Source organism: Gallinula chloropus (assembly GCF_964237585.1).
Source record: "Gallinula chloropus genome assembly, chromosome: 1".
Lineage (NCBI taxonomy): Eukaryota > Metazoa > Chordata > Aves > Gruiformes > Rallidae > Gallinula > Gallinula chloropus.
In genome coordinates, this window is record NC_140085.1 from 190,232,284 (window position 1) to 190,247,143 (window position 14,860).

At 46.1% G+C, this 14,860-nt stretch overlaps 1 protein-coding gene across 1 annotated transcript in view; it reads left to right on the forward strand.

The window, feature by feature from the left end:
* Positions 1-12,641: 12,641 nt before the first annotated feature.
* GDPD5 (glycerophosphodiester phosphodiesterase domain containing 5) overlaps positions 12,642-14,860 on the forward strand; it is a gene marked incomplete at its 5' end in the record, with an annotated part of 125,224 nt that continues 123,005 nt past the window's right edge. Inside the window, one exon of the mRNA XM_084279322.1 lies at positions 12,642-12,758. Coding sequence (XP_084135448.1) covers positions 12,642-12,758 — 117 coding nt within the window. The remainder of the gene's footprint in view (positions 12,759-14,860) is intronic.

Here is a 14,860-nt window from a genome sequence, read left to right on the forward strand (position 1 = left end):
GATTTTCAGTGGTGCAGCAGGGAGTGTGTCTGGGGGAAAGCAGATTACAGGTCCTCTACAACAATGTGTTCAACAGGCTTCTGCTTTAGCTGCTAACACCTTCCAGGGAAGACTAAAACTTCTCCATGAAGGGCCAACTAATGCTTTTGGAGTGTGATGACTCTTCAGGGGTCAGTATGGGAAAGGGTAATTGGGGAGGGGGGAGAAAATCTTGCCTGTAAAGGAAGCTGCTTGTCAGGGTGTGTATGTTTAAAACCAGTTCTGTTTCCACTTAATTCCTCAGCAAAACCACATGTTGAAAATGGATAAGGCTTAATGTAAACTTCTTGTTTTGCAGCCAGGTGAACAGGGCAGAGCTCTTGGGCTTTGGAGACAAAAAAATCATGTGGTCTTCTTAATTTCTTAAATATTATTTTAATTCCTTTTCTGTGCTTGAACCCCTTCAGAGTTTTCTTCAACATCTAGCTGTGCGTTCCTAGGTGGTCTTGTCTTCTATGGATGGCTTTTCCTCCCTTCTCTCACCTTGGCTGTCTCTGTGCTAGGTTAAATGTGCATTGTCCTAGTCAATACATAGCCTTCCTCCCACTCCAACTTCTCCCAGACCTGCTTGGTGCTTTCTTGCATATCTTTTTGATTTTCTAGCTCATACCACCTCTTCTATGTCTTCTACCTCCGCTGCGAAGAGAGGCTGAAGGAACTGGGCTTGTTCAGCCTGGAGAAGAGAAGGCTGTGGGGGGACCTCATTGCAGCCTTCCAGTACCTGAAGGGAGCAGAGAAACAGGAGGGGAATCAGCTTTTTAAGGGGCAGAGACTGGCAGGACAAGGGGGGTGGAGTGAAACTTTACAGAGAGAGTGGTGAGGGGCTGGAACAGGCTGCCCAGAGAGGTGGTGGATGCCCCATGCCTGGAGGTGTTCAAGGCCAGGTTGGATGGGGCCCTGGGCAACCTTGTGTAGCTCCAGGCCTGGAGGTTGGTGGCCATTCCTGTGGGAGGGGGGTTGGAACTGTATGATCCTTGGGGTCCCTTCCAACCCAGGCCATTCTATGATCTGGTGAGGGGTTTCAGAGCCCTCATTTTAAGCAGTACTAGGATGTCCTCGTCACTCTACATCAACATCTCTTTGTACCTGACTAAACTTTCTGGTGTGTCAAGCCCATCTTTGTACAGGACAAAAGAGCATGATGTGTCCTCTTTTTATATTGTCCTCCTGGATGCTGCTGAGAATCTCCTTTAAGGTAATACTGTCAACACCCTCTTTGCAAGGCTAGTTGACTTGTTCTTGGACAATGAAACTGAAACTTGATGTCTGATAAAGTCCACTGGTTTCTGGGCAGTTTCTCGCTTGGAAGCTATCATGTGCTTATTGAGGGCTGGTTTAGTAGGGTTGGGGTATCCTCTTCCTCAGTATAAATTTACATCATGCAGTTATCAGGCTGCTGTAGCTTTTAAAATAAAACAGTTTGCATTTTTAATCATGGCCAGTGGCCCTGATGCAACACTGAGACTTTTAAATCTCAGCTAGAAAGTGCTACATAAAGGAAATGTGCTTATATGACTAATTACCTGCTTGGCATGGGAATTCAGGGCGTTGCTGCTACTGCCTTTATCAATCTTTTTTATTATCCTTTTCTTTTTTTTTTTTTTTTTGTAACTCCCTTTCAGCTTAGGACTGAATTCAGCATTATTCCATTGCTGTGACACAAACGATGTAAATCTCTCTGTGCCTGCTGAACAGTAGTCTGATGTTGCCTGACATTTGCTGGCCTTTCTTGCCAAGAACAGGAAATATCCTCTTATGTACATCCCAGTTTGGGCCTCCCCTATGACATAAGCTCAGAGATGGAAGCAGATGCATCCACCAGCTACCTGAAGGGTGGGATCAGCTCTATCCATGCCACTTAGTGGGTTTTTTTGAACTTGAATACTCTTGACTGCATCAAGAGGAGTGTGGTCAGCAGGTCAAAGGAGGTGATCCTCTCCCTCTACTCTGCCCTGGTCAGGCCCCACCTGGAGTGTTGTGTCCAGTTCTGGGCTCCCTGGTGTAAAAAAGACAGGGATCTCCAGGAAAGAATCCAGAGGAGGGACATGGAGAAGATTAAGGGCCTGGAGTATCTCCCCTATGAGGAAAGGCTGAGTGAGCTGGGGCTGTTCAGCCTGGAGAAAAGTAGACTAAGGGGGGACCATATTAATGTTTATAAATATCTGAAGCAGGGGATGCAGGGGGAAATGGCCAGCCCCTTTTCAGTGGTCTGTGGAAACAGGACAAAGGGCAATGGCCTCAAGTTGGAGCACAGGAAGTTCTGCACCAACATGCGGAAGAACTTTTACACGGTGAGGGAGCCCTGGGACAGGCTGCCCAGGGGGGTGTGGAGTCTCCTGCTCTGGAGATATTCCAGCCCCGTCTGGACACTGACCTGTGTGACCTGTCCTAGGGACCCTGCTTTGGCAGGGGGGTTGGACCTGACGGGCTCTGGAGGTCCCTTCCAACCCCTACGATTCTGTGTGATTCTGTGGCTTCTCCCAATCTTCTGTTGCTGCAGTGGCTCATGGTTGACATTCTCTGCCAGGGAGAATGGGTGTTCTACATCTCTCAGGCTGCTTAAAATTTGTCTTTTGCTGCTTCTAGAAGCAAAGAACCTCATTAGACTTGCAGATGTGAGTGATTCATGAGTTGTTGCCTATCTCTCCACCAGCCCCCAGAAGATAAAACTCTTCAGGTTGCTGGGAAGTCTTTGGCAGAGGGGGCCAGAAGTATCTCATGTTTCTTAATGAAATGTCTTTGTCCCACCTGTGTTTTGCCTGCTTCTTACAGTAAATTCAGAACCTGTTTGTGGTTTCACCTGATTTGTTTTAGATTTTGTTTCATTTATTTATTTAATTCTAAGACTCATTGAGGTGTGGGATGTAGGGTTCTCAGAACTTGTTAAAAATCAGTAGTGTAGAGGAGATGAGCCAAACAAGGCAGAAGGGAAGTTGTGTTTTGAGTTCTCTCTTGGTGAACCACAGAGGTTTATTGCACAGGAACTATCTCCATGGCAGGAAAGTCTTTGAACAGAGCTTTTGTTTTGGCCACTCAGATCTAACTATGAAGCAGGGGCTTGGGAGGATAGTCTCTGCTATCTTAGCCTGCTTTCAGAGCTGCTGTGCTTTAGAAAATCAACCCTTAAACTTCAAAGCAAGCTTTGTGTACCCTCTTCGGACTTTTCCAACTAGAGAACCCTGGAAATGTTGGACACAACTTAGCCACTTTAGACTATGAAATAACAGAGGATTTGGTCTTTCCACAGAAATCTGTGGTCTATGTTACTACTTCGTTGTCTCATTTTGGAGCTGTGTCTAGGCAAGACAGAGCCCTAGGTAAACGTGTCAAGTGACCTCACCACTTTTCTCAGTGTCCAACTTCTGAGCGTGAAGGACAGCTTGTGAACTTGTTGCACTGGTTGCCAGTCAAAAGTCACCTAGAAACCAGGCAGGCAAAACTCACAGGGCTCCTTGCGCCTATTTCTCAACTGTCATCTCTTATCAGCTAGGTCTCCATTTCTCATTATCACTCCAGAAAGTATCTGGACTGACCATGCACAGGATTAGTTGTGCCTTGTCCATCCTTAGCCGTCTTTGTCAAGATAAAGTAGCTTGATCTTTGGCTTGGACATCATAGCTGGCATCTGGGGTTATTGCATAATTTTTTGAGGATGCAAGATGCTAACTAGGTAGAAATTGAACTAATTGGGGAATTTTCTTACTGACAATGTTTGCCATGTGCTGTGGCATCTTCTTGAAGGTGTACTTGTAGGGTAAGGACTCTGCTGTGATGTCCCAGTGCAGGTACAACCTGAAGTCAGGCAACATGTGGCCACCACTACTGCCATCACAGACAAATAGGCAGCACATATTCTACTAAGATTAGGAAGATTTTTGTAAATGGTGTTGGTTGCTTCCCAGATTGAGGGGAAGAGAGAACCTGACTCTTCCTAGCAGCTCAGACTATAGCAGGTACTGGGTTTTCAGAGCTATGCTGAGGCCTTTATCATATAATCATGTAATTGTATGGGTTGGAAGGGACCCCAAGGATCACAGAGTTCCAACTCCTCTGCCATAGGCAAGGCCACCAACCTCCAGGCCTGGAGCTACACAAGGTTGCCCAGGGCCCCATCCAACCTGGCCTTCAACACCTCTAGGGACAGGGCGTCCACCCCCTCTCTGGGCAGCCTGTTCCAGCCCCTCACCACTCTCTCTGTAAAAAAAAAAAACTTCCCCCTAATATCTAATTTAAACCTTCCTTCCTTTAGCTTTAATCCATCCTCCTTGTCCTGCCACTTTCCTTGCAAAGCTTTCTTGCAAAGGCTCAAACATGTGTAGAAAGCAGAGATTGCATCGGGTTATTGCTCTGCAAGAAGTTTGTACAGGTTTTTCCGGTGTCCTGTTCCCCTTCTTCAATCCTTTTTAAAATGCTGGGCACCCGACCTGCCCTTACTTTGTGGAAAACGTTAAGAAGCTGGATTGCAGAGGGAGTTGGTATGTACTGTGCTTATTTATTTAGTGAGATTAAAGTCTAAGTTTTTTCTTTTGTAATCTCTTTGAAGTATTTATCTTTTGAAGTCTGAATTCTCATTAAGTGGAAGTGTACAACCCCCCAAACTACATGCTGCCCTAGTTTCAAAGCATTATTTTTCAATTTATTTATTATTATTTTTTAAAATTAAGAACAATAAACAGCAGGTCAGACCCACAGGGGCTACACAACAGCCAGATCCTGACTATTTGGGTCACCACTTGCCACTTTGTGAATCAAAGTGGCTCTGCAGGTTGTAGTCATATGGTTTTGGCATCACCAGGGAGACAGTGATGTTCCCTTTGAGAGGTGAGGGACTTTCCTAGATCAAGACAAGTCCTGTAGAGCTCTCTTTCAAAATTTTTGCTTATTCCCACTCCACACCCCTCACCACCCCCCATTTCCTGTCATGGGGCCTGTAGCATTTGGCTTTCAAGGCAAGGGTGTTTTGTCAGTGTGTGCTTCCCTGCCTCAGTTCTTCTCCAAAAGACTCTATTTACATGCACAAATGTACATACAGGTGGCAAGGAGAACGTTGCTTCAGATAATATTTGCTATTGTTTTTGTTTGCCAGGGAAAATTTTTTAGGTGATAATTGGTATTATAATGCATCTGCTGCTTATTTGTGCAGGAACTCTTTAGTGTTATTTATATAAAAGTGGATGTTGCTTAGGAAAAGTGTGTGGGAGACTCCTCACCCAACCCAATTTCCAGGGCAGGGCATAAACAATGACCTCATTGGGTCATCAAGAGGTCTTTGCCAAACAGGGGTCATCACAATCATCGTTTCGGCACCTTCCACCTCTGAAATGCATCATCACAGCAGTTGAGTTTGTTTATGACTTTGGGGTGTTCTCTTACCATTCATGCTTTGAAACTAAATCTTGATCTTGGAAGTTGAGATGTTTTGGGTCTGGGCCAACAAAATGTGGAGAGAGCTGCTCGGGGTGTGTGTGTGCATATAGATTTCTCCCTGTGGGAACGGCTGTAGCAAACATCCCTCTGTAAGAGCTGCTCTGTTATTAAACATATGGGGGGATATTGTTCCTCTTCCATTTCCATCTTCCAAGTCAGGGAAAGTGGAATTGCATTGCTTTGGCCAGTTCAGTTTATTAAAGAAAAGATTGTGATGCAAACTATGAATCACAGAGTCACAAGGTTGGAAAAGACCTTTAAGATCATCAAGTCCAACCATTCCTGCCCTATGCTAAACCAGATCCCGAAGTACCTCATCTACCCTTTTCATAAACACATCCAGGGAAGGTGACTCAGCCCCCTCCCTGGGCAGCCTGTTCCACAGCCCCACAACTCTTTCAGGGAAGAACTTTTCCCTCCCATCTGAGCTGACCCTGCCCTGGTGCAGCTTGAGGCCATTTCCCCTTGTCCCATCTCCTGTCCCCTGGCTGAAGAGACCATCGCCCACCTCTCTGCACCCTCCTGGCAGGTCAGTGGAGGTGCTGAGAAGGTTTCCCCTCAGCCTCCTCTTCTCCAGGCTGAACACCCCCAGCTCCCTCAGCTGCTCCTCAGAGGATTTGCCCTCCAGCCCCTTCCCCAGCCTGGTTGCCCTTCTCTGGACTTGCTCCAGGACCTCCATGTCCTTCTTATGGTGAGGAGCCCAGAGCTGGACCCAGCACTCGAGGTGCAGCCTCACCAGTGCCCAGTCCAGGGGCACAATCCCCTCCCCAGACCTACTGGCCACACTATTTCTGACACAAGCCAGGATGCCATTGGCCTTCCTGGCCACCTGGGCACACTGCTGTTTCGCGGCCAGTTGGCAGTAACCCAACACCCACAGGTCCTTCTCTGCCTGAATGAAGAGCCTGTGAAAGTCATAAAAATTTATCTCGGTTCCTTATAATGCTTTAAATCACTTCAGGCCTGGCTGGGCAATAGAAGAGATTGGAGGGTTTGCTCTAGGAGAGCTAAACTTCTATCTGTTAGAAAGTATTTAAGGAAAATTGGGATCTTCTGGTATAATTAGGGAAGCAATTGACAAAAAGGCTTACAAGAATATCAATAGGGATAATTGGTTATCAGTGATGTTCTCACCTAATTGGTATAGGTTATTGTTTACTTAACAAGGTTTTCAGTGTAAATAGCTTGATAGAAATTCTAAGAGATAAAGATGTTGAAATGATACAGATAAACACTGATCCTGTGAGTCATCAATAGAGGAAAAATATTTAATGTGGAAATCTGTAGAATCTGACAAAATTAAAAAAAATAACTCTGAAACCAGCCTTGATGCCTTTTCTGCACCTATTTACATTGCAAGTGGGGATAAGTTTCCTTAAGCCTGATTTTTTTGGGGAGATTGCACCTTGTGTGTTCAGGGCCTGCTTGGCTTTTGTGTCCCACTGCTGTGGTGGCCGTTTGGCATCTCTAGATATGGAGAGAGCACATGGAGGTATGGCAGTGACACTGATGGAATTTCTCTGCTGTTCCCCACACACTGTAGAGAAATCTGCCTTTCTGAAACCATGGGAGTGTCCTCACAGAAAGCCTATGCTTCTATTTGGGTCTTTCCAGCCACAATGTTATGGTGGAGATGTTGAAGATCATCATGGGTGCCTTCCTCATATCCTTGGGTTTGCACACTCCAGCTTCTTCTTAGACTTCAGGATCCACAACACAAGAAAGATGTGGGACTGTTGGAGAGGGTTCAGAGGAGCCATGGAGATGATCAGAGGGCTGAAGCACCTCCCCTACGAAGAGAGGCTGAGGGAGCTGGGCTGGTTCAGCCTGGAGAAGAGAAGGCTGCGGGGGGACCTCATTGCAGCCTTCCAGCCCTTGAAGGGAGCAGAGAAACAGGAGGGGAATCAACTTGTTAAAGGGCAGAGACTGGCAGGACAAGGGGCAAAGGATTGAAGCTGAAGGAGGGAAGGGTTAGATGAGATATTAGGGGGAAGCTCTTTACAGAGAGAGTGGTGGAGTGCTGGAACAGGCTGCCCAGAGAGGTGGTGGGTGCCCCATCCCACCTCTGGAGGTGTTCAAGGCCAGGTTGGATGGGGCCCTGGGCAACCTTGTGTAGATCCAGGCCTGGAGGTTGGTGGCCCTGGCTGTGGCACAGGGGCTGGAACTCTCTGGTCCTTGGGGTCCCTTCCAACCCAGACCATTATGTGATTCCTAAGCATGTATCATCCTTGGCTTCTTTCTTGGATGTGCTGATCCAATTTATGAGCCCTTAGCAGGCTCAAGAGAGGAGCCATGTGCTTGTCCTACTGAGCCAGCCAAGGGTATCTGGGAGAACGTTGGAAGTAGCAGGTCAGTGTATGGCAGGCTAGAAGCCATAGCTCTCTTCTCTCCCCCCAGCTCTCCCAAACCATGCAGGTATTCAGAATAATGCTGTTGATAGTGTTGCTGGATGTGTGGGAAGCTCCTTGTCTCTGGGCTATTAAAAGATTTGTCCCAAAATACGGAATGAGATCAGTGTGACCTGTGTGAAACTAGGTTGATAGGGGAAAAAAAGCACATCAAAAACGTTAAGGAGGACCAGAGGGAAAGGCTTGGTCTGTACCACACCTTGTGAAAGGGTTAGAAACTATTAAACCTGCTGTTCCATGGCTTTGTTTGCATTCCTTACTTGGCACACTTGAGGACTCTGCTGTTGGTCTTCCCTTTGCTGAAATGACAGCATTGAGATGGTTTAACAACTGTTCCTCATTGTTTGCTCTTCACTACAGGTTTGACTATTGCTCTAAGGCCACAGGGATGGAGGAGTTAACTCAGAGACAAAATAATCCGAATTTTTTAGGCCAGATCTCCCCAGGGAACTTCCTTTTAAATTTGCAACTTGAATACTTTTATTTTTTGCTACTGAGCTCTTTGGAAAGGAGTAACATGTCACAGGCTGTAACAGATACCTACGCTCCAGTATCTCAGGAATGCAATGTGTGCTAATTAGGCATCCTGAAGCCTTCAGAAAATGCTTCTGCTCTATTGCAGATGGACTCTACCCTGCTCCCTTGTTTTGGGGTAAGCTAGCTGGCAAACTCTGTTGTTCAGCTCTGTGTAGTTTGTAGGCATTAGCAGATGATGCATCTTTAAAGTCAAGGTTTCTAGCTTGTGTGGGTTTGTGTTTTCTGTTTTATCCCCCTTCCCTCCCCCTTCTGGTGCGTGGTGCTGAATTTGAATAATTAATGTATGTTGTCTTGCTTCCTGTTTTCATTTCTGTATGTAATGCTAACCAGCAGAGGTTTGAATCATTCATAGCCTGCTTTCTCCACCTCAAAGCTGTAGATGTCATGGGAACAGTGATTGTGAGGTACGGACTTTCTGTTTCCCTCCATTAAATCAATTTGTGGAAGCAGGAGAAGTAAGTATTCCGCTCATGATCCTGGCCAAGCAAGGATCTCTGGACAGATGGTACTAGCGTGGTTTCTCTTGAGCAGCATCTTGCTTACTGTGCTTCAGTCTCTTCCTGCATCTCCTGTTACTACTGAGGTGTCTGTGTGTGTGTGGTGGGGAGGATGGATGCTGTGTGTTGTGCTTTTATTCGTTGTGGGCTTCTATGCATCTGCTCGTGATGTTTGTGGAGAAGAGGGAATGATTTTAGGCTTGTAGGCTGTTCCTTGTGCAATCCAACTGCATTGAGGGGTGGATTTTTTTTGGAAAAAAAAAACAAAACATGTTGGGTTTCTTTTCTCTGTACTTCTCCTGACTGCTGTTACAGAGAGAAGCCTGAGTTTCTGGGCTTCCATAGCATCTACCTGTATTGAGGTTCAGCAAGAGGAACTGGGGTGGGACCTTCACTTAGTGGCTTATGGAGCCTTTTCAGTTGTATTTTGCCTTGTCTTGTAATTTTTTGCCCTCTTGGCTGTTTTTTGTGGATTCTGCTGCTCTTAAAACCTTCCAGTGGTGCCTTCTGATGATGGTGTTGGTGGGTAGACATGTAGTAAAAGCACTTGTGTCCCTCCTGAACTGTGCCAGGAGGTTGGTAGATGCTCTTCAGAACTGGACAGTAAACTCAAAGCTTTTGTATCTCCCCTGACTCTTGGTGTTCCTGGTAGGATTTTTCTTCAGGGCAGGAAAGTTGATTGCTGATCCCTTTCCATCTCTGAAGTGAACTCAAACATTTACTGCAGAATTGCTGTAGTAAAGGCTTTGCCTCCACTGTCTCTGGTTGTGCAGCAAAGTTCACATGTTTAACTGATAGCTTTGGATATACAGTTGTGGGAGGGATGTTTGTGTCTTGAACAGGTTGAATTGGGGATCCTGGTGATAGCTCTGAGAGCACTTTGTGTACCTGCTAACCTGCAGTGCTTGCCCAAACTTGCTCAATTCCCTTCCCAGTCTTATCAGTTGCCTCCTGTGAGGTTTTTCTGTGAAGCTTCATCAGAGAACTGAAGAGCTTGACCTTCAACTTTGTTAATGGAATGATGGACCTGTAACATGAATTATATTTCCAAAGGCCACATTCACTCCTAGGCTCCTGCCACTTCAAACAAATTGGATTTCTGTTGGAAAAGTCAGGAGTTTGCCAGCTTTGACACTCTGATGCGTGTGGCTGGTGTATAGCACCACTTCTACAGGTGCCTGGGCTGGAGAACAGCTTGGGGCTTCCCAGAAGAGTGATGACATGCTTAAGTGTGCCACTTCTGTTTGAGTTTGCAATTCAATTCTTGTAAGCTAGCAAATAAAATACACCATCTAAAGCTTTTGTAGATAGGGGTGGTCTGATTGGCCTCTTGACTTTCATGACTGAAGCAAGAAGAGGTAGGAATCAGGAGAGATGCTGTCCTTTGAAGACTAATTCTTGAAGGGCTTGATGTAATGGCTCTAGCCTGCTCGGTTTTCAGGATGGCAATGCAAAGCTTGGCAGTACAGTTGTTAATAGGCTGTGTATAATTCTTATCTCCTGCTTATGTTCCACAAAATCTTGTGCATCACTTGCTACTTAGGATATTCAGGGCAGAGATTATGGCTCTGTCCAGGACCTTTAAATAGCATCTAACTTTGCATGTCCTCAGCGTGTCTGTCCTATTGTGACCGACAGTTGTTTCTGCCTGCAGCGTGCTGGTGGCACATGGGGAAGGCCAGCGAGCTTGTTTTGTAGGGACGATCTTGAAGCAGACAAAAGCTGAAGATAGGAAGCAACTTGTGCTGTGACTAATGCTGAGCTTTATAAATAGCGTGAGAAGAGATGAGATGCAGGCAGGGAGGTGACCTGAAGCATGAGGCCATGGAGGTGGTGACACAGCATTGCTTGGGGGCAGATGAGCTGAGAGAGCAGCGTGATGTGATCAGCAAATATCTCTAGTTTCAGACTGGATGTGTTTGTGCCTCTGTCCTGCGTGTCCCCCCTGAGGGGATGAACAAAACCATGTGGGCATCCAGGCCTGCCATGGACTGATACACAAGTCCTGTGTGTCTCGTGTCCTCTGCCTGGGTCAATGCCTTGAGGAGCACCCAGAGCATTATAGAGAGGTTTTCTACACTTTGTGTGCCTGCCTAAGGCAGGCAAAGGCAGAGAATGTGTGGGTTGTAGGCTCTGGAGATGGTCTGGTGGGATTTAAAACCACAGTACCACTTTGCAAGATCTATCTGCCTCCTGGATGCTGAGCTCCAATTAGAGGAAGCTAGGACAGGGCTGTCCTGACCTGTCAGCATGAAGCACAGAGTGTAAATGGACACAAAGAAGGACAGAAGCTGGAAGGCCTGAGCTGTCTGTGTCCTCATGGATACTTCTAGATTCTGCCACAGTGTCAGCAACACCTACACCATCCCCTTATGCATTGAAAAATATGGTTAACCCCATTCCTTCCATGGGATGTGGCAACAAAAGGCTCTTAGGTGGTTAGGTTATCTCCTCGAGCCCTGCTGTGCTTAGTTGATGCTAGTGAGGATGTTGCTACTCCTAGCTGCCGTGGCTTTTTGCAAGACTTGATCACTGGGGATCCTGCAGATAAGGAAACTAAGTATTTACCCTAGGGAGGGTGCAACTTCCTTACTACCCACATCTTGTACCCAACTGTTCACGCTCAGGAGATGTAGCCAATCACTCTGCAAGCTCAACTGCTGCTGCACAGCACTCCATGCAAGAGCGATATGTGGGGCTGTGGGTGTACACTTGTGTAGCAGAGACCTGTGGAAAACCCCTGGTTGGAGTTAAGTACAGCTGAGAGCAGTATGACATCACCAGACCAGTGAGGATTTGCTTTGAGGCTCTCATCCCCGAACACAGATTCTATGAATTAGTAAGACTGTACGATTATCTGGTCTGTTCTTGATACTAATCTCACCAAAGACAAAAGTGAGCATCTAAATATACATATAAGAGGGGGGAAAAAAAAGCCCTGTGACGCACAGCACATGCAATTAATGGAGCAGAGTACTTTCCCTCAAAATAGTGATGTTTCCCCATGCATGGCAAATAGGACAGTTGAATCAGTCAGTCTGGTCCTTGGGGAGTGAATGCTGTTTGGTGGAGAGGGGATCCTTCTCCTAGGTGAAGGCTGTAACCAGCTCTGCATCTCTGTAAGGTCTCATCGGAGATGCATGTAAAGGGAGAGGGAAATACCTGCCTCTTCCAGAATGCACAGAAGTGTTAGTTCCTCACCTGGGACTGTTTTGCAGGCTCCATGGGATGCTCAAGATAAGCTGATTTAGCTTGGCAGGATTTCAGCTTTGCAGAGGTCTCTGAATCAATTTTAAGGTTGTGCTTGCAGAGGGTATGGTTCTTTGTTTCAATCATTCATAAAAATCTAATCATCTGGGCTCTGGCTAATCTGTCTACTGCTATAGTCCTTGTGTGGCTTTTCTTACTGATAACTCTGAATACATTTGCTTTCAGTTGGTGTGTGAGAAACTACACAAGGAAACAAAACTTGCAAGCTAATTAAACTTCTCGGTCCTGTTGAGTAACAAGCTGGAGATGTTGGTGGGGATGGGAATAGATCTGGTTATCATTCCTACTCACTTAATAGCCGGGGGACGTGGTTAATTATTAAATTGCTTGTTAATGTATTGAAATATTGCTCAGCTTTTTTAATTTCCTCCCCTCCTCTCTTTTTCTTTTCTCTTCTTGCTGAAGGGCACTCCCAGGACCTGATGGATTTCTGATACCTCCCTCCTGAGGGGCTGGAAGGAGCATGGTTAAACATCAACCACTGCAGTACTACGAGCCACAACTATGTCTGTCCTGTTTGACAGGGATCTACGGCTGCCGCTGGAAACGGTACCAGCGGTCACATGATGACACCACCAAGGTAGGAAGTTGATTGCATCCTTTCTTCTCAGTGAACTTGGGATGGGTGTGGGTCTTGGTTGAAAGTGCTGGATACTTGATATTTTGTTGTTGTCATTGCTGTTGGCTTGGATTGACCATGGAAATCACTGGCCCCAGGGCTTGGAGGTCTGTGATTAGTCCTCACCGTGTGGTTGATGTAGTAGATGGGCATGGTTGGTTGGTAGTGGCACTCAGAGTGATATGGTTTGGTCAGATTTGTCCATATTTTCCTTCTGGTCCTGGATGAGACTTGTGCTTTGTTCCTTGTTGCATGTCTTACTGGTATGCTTGTGGTTTCACTGGTTGAATTAGTAGGGCCTGCATAGTCTCTAGCTCTGTGCATGTGAAGAAGAGTTTGTACATGGGGAAAAGAAGTTGAGAGCTAGCTGGGGATAAACAGAGGGGCTGTTAAGAGTTGACTTTTGCTGGATAAATGAAGCTTTTAAGAGCTCTGGCAGAAGGAATCCAGGCAGTGGGGATGGACTTGTGCCTTCTCTGTTGTTTGGGGCTGTGAGATGGGTGTCTCATGAGACTTGATTTATTTATGAAAAAACCGCTGTCAAAGCTGTCCTATGGCATCTTCTGGGTAACGGTTGTTCTGTGTTACTCTTCTACACCCTTACATTGTTTGGGCTTGTTTTTAAAGTGTGCTTACTGCTTAAAGAAATGAGAAAAACCACAAAACAAAAACTTAAATCTTGTTTATCTTGGCAGTGATCCAAGGGGATTCTTCTGCTCCTTATTCAGGGCTTAGTTTTGCTCTGGTGACAGTAAGTTGCACTGTTTTGTTTTTCAAGTCTATAGCCAGGAAGATTCCTGGCTGTGGAGCGCTTTTCCTCTGGAAAAGAGGCTGTCAAGGCGAAAACACTTCTTGGCGGTAGATCTGTTGCCAAAAATGCTCCTTGTTCTGAATTGCATCAATTGGTGGTGGTGGAGCTTTGGCTGGAGCTCCCATGTGAATTGAGAAGTGATGGCTCGCGTTTGTGCAGCGTAAAATGAATTTCCTTTTGTAAAGTTGAAATGTTTGTGCTGTTTTCCCTCTGCTTTCATCTGGCCAGCTTAGTCTGAGCAACATTGAGGTCCTTGAACAAGTCCAGAGAAGGGCAACCAGGCTGGGGAAGGGGCTGGAGGGCAAATCCTCTGAGGAGCAGCTGAGGGAGCTGGGGGTGTTCAGCCTGGAGAAGAGGAGGCTGAGGGGAGACCTTCTCAGTGCCTCCACTGACCTGCCAGGAGGGTGCAGAGAGGTGGGTGATGGTCTCTTCAGCCAGGTGACAGGAGATGGGACAAGGGGAAATGGCCTCAAGCTGTGCCAGGGCAGGGTCAGCTCAGATGGGAGGGAAAAGTTCTTCCCTTAAAGAACTGTCAGGGCCTGGAACAGTCTGCCCAGGGAGGGGGTTGAGTCCCCAGCCCTGGATGTGTTTAACAGATGGGTAGATGAGGTACTTAGGGATGATATGGTTTATCTTAGGAAGGGAATGGTTGGACTTGATGATCTTAAAGGTCTTTTCCAACCCAGTGATTCTGTGATTCTCAGCCAGCAGAAGTTTCATTTGAGCAAACACCCAGGTTATGTCCATAGTAGAGGGTGTAGTTGGGTTTTTAAGACTTTGTCAGGAAAACAGTGGGATGTAATGTCCCGGCATGTGTGTATGTAGTAACTTAAATACTCAAAATTCTTTATTCCATGTGCCTTATGAACCAGAACATTATGCAGCTTTGCCAAATATCAATAGAAAAATTGTTATTGACTTAACTTCTTTTCAGTGAAAGCTAGTTCTGCTTGTGCTGATTTATTTGACCAAAAAATATCAGTGGCAGCCTTCCACTGGGAATTTCAAGTGTTATTCTAACACTAGAAAGGAATTTGTTGTGTTCAAAGCACCTGTACTAGGCTTAAAAATGTCTGGTCTCTAAGTTGGCATTAAAGTCTACATGAGACCTCAACTTCCACCCTGTTGAATGATGAAATGGAGAAAATTTAGCTGTTCAAGGAGCAAGAGAAGGGAGCCTGAAATTAGCTACAGGCTATGCAAACCTGAGGGATGAAGAATCTATTCCCATCTTGTTGTCAATAAAGTGCCT